Here is a 6194-nt window from a genome sequence, read left to right on the forward strand (position 1 = left end):
AAAAGCCAGTTTTTAAATGGGACAAAAAGATATTAATATAAATATATAAGGTTATTATTTTAAGTCCAAATCACGCAGAATTTAATAAATTATAATTATTTTTATAGTTTAAAAATTCCTACGCACTTTTCTTTCAATTAAACATTATTAACTTTATTTGCTTAACAAACCATTGCTGTCATTTAAATAACTCATGAATACTTTTCTAATCTCATTCGTTTTCACTGCAAAATCCATAAAAACACAAAAGCAATCAGAATCGTAATTGAAACATCAACTTTTTGGACAGCAACAACAAAATTAATACTCAAAATCTGTACATAAAGTGCAAAGAACATCAAACGATCTCACCGCTCACTTTTATATACATATATATGCCATATAGCCATATGTAGTCCCCGATTCCATGTACACATATGTGACTGTGTTCTCTCTCTCTCATGTGTTCGTGTCAAACAAATAACATCACAAACATTCTTTGTGCTCAATGCAAAGCAATGCGTCGTGCAAACATCAAACGTGGTCAATGTTTGAGTCTAAGGTAAACCAAAGTAACCAGAACTAAATGCCTAACTAAATATCTAATTAAATACTTCATTTAAATATACTATTTACAATTAAATATATTTAATATATTATATATGTAAATATACTTTTATTATCTCTTTGCAACACTTTCAGACCACAAGGTAGCAGCAAAATGGATCGTTATGAGAAGCTGAGTCGCCTGGGCGAGGGCTCCTACGGTGTTGTCTACAAATGCCGTGATCGAGAAACAGGCGCTCTCGTTGCGGTCAAGAGATTTGTTGAGTCCGAGGACGATCCAGCCATACGCAAAATAGCACTGCGAGAAATAAGGCTGCTGAAGGTAGTTACAAGAACTTATACTAAACAAAATATAAATATTTATGTGCAACAACTTTAAATATTATTTTGTGCATTTATCTTATTTTTTTTAAAACAATTATTAACAAACTGTGGAGGATATTTTCATTCTGTCTTGAAAGCTGACAGTACCGAGTCTACAAAGTAAACTTTGCTAGCGACTCTAGATGTGCAAGCCATTATCTTCGGTTCTAAGCTATAACCATTTGAGAATTATAAGCAACGAAGAGAAGACAAGGCTTTCAACTGCGGCATTCAGTGTACCGAAAATCAGCGCATTTAAGGGTAGAGGGTATTCTATATAAATTCTAGATCAGCATCAACAGCTGAGTTGAACTAGTCTTTCAGTCTTTAAGCTATAGACTTGAAACATTGCATAGGTCTTTCTTTCTTTCTATTGCAGGCAGTACATATGTTCGAACCGAGTGGATCGGACCTTTATATCATATAGCTGCCATAGGGACGATCGGTCGAAAAAGTAAACCATATTTTCGAACCAGAAATCTTTTAGATAGGCATATTATTATTAAAGTTGAACTATTAGTATTAAAACCATTTGAATATGATTAAAATTGGAATAAAGAATAGTAGATAATTAAAAAATATATATGTAAGTACTTAGCAATATGCACATTTGATATAGGGGAAAGTGGTATTAGATCAAGTTAAATGCAGAGGTATGTAAAAGCATTCAGGCTATAAAATTTTCAATTGCTAGATTTTTCCTGGCACCCAGATTCTAGATATATACAGACAGGATAATAAATAAACAAATAGATTTTGTCGAACAGAATATACGACGTGAAAAGTTCTTTAATGTTTCTACTACACTGATGCAAAGTTTGGGTATTATGAAAGACTCTTGTAAGTTTGAAAAAGAACTGGTCATAGGACATTATTGAACATTGTATGTGTGTGTGTCTGTATGTGTGTGCGAGTGAGTGTGTCGATAATCTTGTCTGCTTAAAACTTACAAGCTTAAAACCCTTTTTCCGTTTCTTATCATTATTTGGCTACTATATCATACAACTCCATAGAAAAAATCGCCAAAAAATTTTTCGGGATATTCGCCCCAAACTCAGCAATTACAAGCTTCACTTGATTCCTAACATATCTGCAAGACCAAAAGCCTCCTATCTGCCAGAATATTTATAAGTTCCGTTCTTTCTTCCTTTCTTATGGAATACAAATTCGAATCTCTCTCGAACTTAACTAATTCCAATTTCTATCTCTTTTAGAATCTTAAGCACCCGAATCTGGTGTCCTTATTGGAAGTGTTTCGTCGCAAGCGTCGCCTGCATCTGGTCTTTGAATTCTGCGAGCTGACGGTGCTGCACGAACTGGAAAGGCATCCGCAGGGCTGCCCGGAGCCGCTGACCAAGCAGATCTGCTATCAGACGCTATTGGGCGTGGCATATTGCCACAAGCAGGGCTGCCTGCATCGCGACATCAAGCCCGAGAACATATTGCTGACGGCCCAGGGCCAGGTGAAGCTGTGCGACTTTGGCTTCGCCCGCATGCTCAGTCCGGGCGAGAACTACACAGACTATGTGGCCACACGCTGGTACCGCGCGCCTGAGCTGCTCGTAGGCGACACACAATACGGCACGCCGGTAGACGTGTGGGCGATCGGCTGCCTCTTCGCGGAGCTGGTGCGCGGCGAGGCGCTGTGGCCCGGACGCAGCGATGTGGATCAGCTGTATTTGATACGAAAGACGCTGGGCGACTTGCTGCCGCGGCACATACAGATCTTCGGGCAGAACGAGTACTTTAAGGGCATAACGCTGCCGGTGCCGCCGACGCTGGAGCCGCTGGAGGACAAGATGCCGGCGAAGGCGCTGCAGAATCCGCTCACCATCGATGTGCTGAAGAAATGCCTCGACAAGGATCCGGCCAAGCGCTGGTCCTGCGACAAGCTGATCAAGCACTCCTACTTCGACGACTACATAGCCAAACAGCGCGAGCTGGACCATATCAACAGCCTGGAGGCGGCCACGTTGCGGCAGCAGCAGTTGGCCTCGCAGCAATTCATGCTGGCCACGGCCGCCCAGCAGCTGCAGACGGGCGCGGCGCATGCGGCGGCCGTTGCAGCGGCACGTGATAAATCAAAGGTGAGCCCCCTCCCCCACCCCTCAATTATGGCATAATTGTCTAATCATTTTGTCCAGCAGACTTCAAACACCTCCTTGCCGCTGCTGCCGAGCAATCAGCATCAGCATCATCATCATCATCATCCGCATCAGGACTTTGTGAAGCTGCAGCCGCTGAACAAGAATGCGGCCATGCTCCATCGCACCGAGCATCATCTGCCCACAATTTGAGGCTGCGACCCCCTCCCCCTCCTCCTCCTCATCTAGAACCCTCCTCCTAACGCCGATTTGACTCTAAGTATTCAACTGGTATTTAACTACGTTAAACAATTGCATAAGTTTCTTATTTGACTACTTCAATCAATAAATGTAAAGTGTGTAAAAAATAATGCAAATTATTTTATTCATTTACCATTTTTTTCGATAGTTAACGGTTTATTAAATATATTTCTTATCTCTTTTTAGATCTTTAGAGAAATTTAATCTGTCTGGCTCCAATATGGCGGCAGCTATAAATATTTGATAATAGCCACGCCCAGCAGTAGGCGTTGCGCTATAGTGTTATACACGAGTATACAAAACTCCAAGATAAAATATCAAAATACTCAAATCAAAATATTAATAAATAATAATAATCAAAATATTGACTGGCCAGCAATTCCAATTCCAAGCGAGTATTAAAATAATATTAAACATAAACAATTTATTAAATTGCATTCTGTAAAGCGGATGCAGTTGCTTGCTCCTAACATATTTGTTATACGTTCTTAATAGTATGTATAACAACAAAATTTGTCTAAATAATTTGTATAACTGTTTTGACAAATGAATTAAAGAAGAAACTTTTTCCTAAAAAGTATTTCTTAGGCAGATAAAAAGTTGAGTTGACAAAAGCCCAACGAGCTTTTATTTTGAAAAAGATAAAAAGAATTTCGCTTACCGCAAAAAAATGTTGGCTTGCGCTCGCTCTCCTTTTCTCTCTCTTGCTCAGGCGACTATTGTGAATGTCATTTAATGTTACGCCAAAAACATACATTAAAAGGGTTTTTTAACGATTATCTAAGATTTCTGCATGAGCAAGGATCGGGGACTGGTATATGCAATGAACTAGCACACGCGACACGTATTAATCACCTAACTCCGGGGAATTAAATATAATTTACACGCAAACGCATTTACAAAGTCACACACACAAAATGCGATCGATCAACACGGCAGACGCGCACAGACTAAATTATCGTATTGAGCGCGCGCCTAGGCTAAGCCGGCACTCGCACCAATACAACAACAACAACTGAGGGCACACTTTTAATCCAGCAGCCGCGCTCACGACATACACACAGCACAGCAGAGGCTGTCCACATGGCCCGCTCTCTGCATTAAGCCGCAGACTGCACTCTGAGCGTGCATATAACAGGATCACAAGCGTCTGAGCCAATGGCGTGTGCGCAGTGGCCGAATAGATTATCTTGCGAGCTCACATTATCGACTCTCAGGATAAACGCTCTCAGCAGGCGCGTTTCATGCAAATACGCTAAACACAGTTATGGATACTCATGTATAAATATATTTATGGCCTCATATATAGAGTCTCATGAATTTGTCATTTAATGTGTAACACTTAAGAATGCTTGAAAACCATTAAATATTTTTATATTTTTTTGAGCAGCATTAATATTTTAATTGATATCTTTTTATATGACTAAGCTGACTATTAATATATATATAATGTCAGCTAAATTGAATGACAGGCGTTTTTGTAAATTAAATGGAATATTCTTAACTGATTTAATCCAGCCGAGCTTTGCACACACATGCACATTGAATTAAAATCCACCCAGCGACAGACTTGGCTCTCAGCCTCTAGCCAGCTGTCGTTAACTTGGCTTCCACCTACCTTACACATGCCACATCCACTTGTTGCAAAGTCACAGGTCGCCACGTGCCAGCCACGACGTTGAGTGGCTCTGTTGCCAAGGCTCGACTTGCTTCTTCTTCTTCTGCTTTTCTTTTCTTTTTTTTTGGCAGGCTAATCCGCTGCTAAGCACACGGCAGATAATCAACGACACGTACAGTTTTACGTGTGTTCCGTTCATGTTCCGGAAATGGGAAAAAATCAGCTAACTAAGTGACGGTGTTTGTTTTGATTGCAGTCATTACGCTATGATATGATATCCTTAAATATATAACATACATCTAAGGAATATTAGTAGTATAATTAGTAATTGAGAAGGTAGCTGGTTTAAATCGCAGGCTAGTGAACGGATGTCCTCTTCTTCATGGTAGACAGTGTAACTTAACTCGGTTGAATAATAATAAAACTCATAATTACAATAATAATAATAAACTAGTAATAATAATAACAATAACATTAATAATAATCATCATAATTGCAATAATAATAATATTATTCCCTATTTTGTGCTTTTACAGTTCATTTAAAGTTCCCACAGCTAACTCATTCAAAGCGTTCACTTCAATCTGGTTTGTTCATGCACCGCGAACTAGTTCACTAGTTCGCTCTGTTCCTTTCAAACTAGATCACTTAAATTACGAATTGAATTCGCTCAAAACTAATAACAAAAACCAACCGTAACTTATTCAAATTTATTTACTAAATCCATAATTGTGTTGCCAACTTTCGGAAAGTGCTATACAAAACAATTATGTGGTCGGGGACGGTTTTGAGTCTCAGCTGACTGGGCTCGACTGGCTGCCGACTGATAGACTTCACTGTTTTATTGGGGGCCAAAAAGTTTTAATTAAATTAGTCGCAAGTTGGCAGCACTGCAACACTGTCGAGAGTAGCTGTAACTGGTAACTGTCAACATAGCGCTGAATTCTCTGTGGTGCCCGCCAGTGTGGCCAGAGTTCTGAGTGAGCGGGACACTGGGAATGGCGACGGCGGGCAGACATTGAAATTGACTGTATCGTTCGCTTTCTCACTCACCCGCTATCACTCTCCCGCTCTCTCTATCTGCCGTTCTCTCCTGCCTTCTGCTTCAATGCACCCGTCGCCAAGTGCCTGGGCACAATTGCGAGACACTTTGATTTTTCGTTTGGCATCACAATAGTCCAGAAACTTTCCGCTTCTCCCTTTTTTATCGGAACGTTGTGCATTTGACTGCGAATGCAAAAGGCAAAAAGCATTTGTAAGTCGCCCCCACCCTGCCCTTACCCATCCCATCTCCACCCCACTCTTTTGGCCGTATCCTGTGC

At 40.4% G+C, this 6194-nt stretch overlaps 1 protein-coding gene across 2 annotated transcripts; it reads left to right on the forward strand.

Moving 5' to 3' along the window:
* The first annotated feature begins 688 nt into the window (after window positions 1–688).
* Window positions 689–3219, forward strand: LOC135439150 (cyclin-dependent kinase-like 1). 2 transcript variants are annotated; one of them, XM_064697787.1, is made up of 3 exons: window positions 689–868; window positions 2124–2996; window positions 3054–3219. In XM_064697787.1, the coding sequence occupies exons 1-3, from the start codon at window positions 701–703 to the stop codon at window positions 3204–3206; spliced, it is 1194 nt and encodes a 397-aa protein (XP_064553857.1). In that variant the 5' UTR covers window positions 689–700; the 3' UTR covers window positions 3207–3219. The 2 variants fall into 2 exon arrangements, with proteins under 2 accessions (XP_064553857.1, XP_064553858.1); XM_064697788.1 differs by having other exon boundaries at window positions 3057–3219.
* Window positions 3220–6194: the final 2975 nt, after the last annotated feature.

Source organism: Drosophila montana, unplaced genomic scaffold, assembly GCF_035044405.1.
Source record: "Drosophila montana isolate Dmon_TW-CO22-7 unplaced genomic scaffold, ASM3504440v1 contig_402_1, whole genome shotgun sequence".
In the NCBI taxonomy this organism is placed as follows: domain Eukaryota; kingdom Metazoa; phylum Arthropoda; class Insecta; order Diptera; family Drosophilidae; genus Drosophila; species Drosophila montana.

Excerpts from the sequence above, each read along its gene's own strand:
- LOC135439150 (XM_064697787.1), top strand. The coding sequence starts at position 701 with ATGGATCGTTATGAGAAGCTGAGTCGCCTGGGCGAGGGCTCCTACGGT. Across the intron at positions 869-2,123 it reads GAGAAATAAGGCTGCTGAAG|AATCTTAAGCACCCGAATCT; the intron begins GTAGTTACAAGA and ends TATCTCTTTTAG. Across the intron at positions 2,997-3,053 it reads CGGCACGTGATAAATCAAAG|CAGACTTCAAACACCTCCTT; the intron begins GTGAGCCCCCTC and ends CATTTTGTCCAG.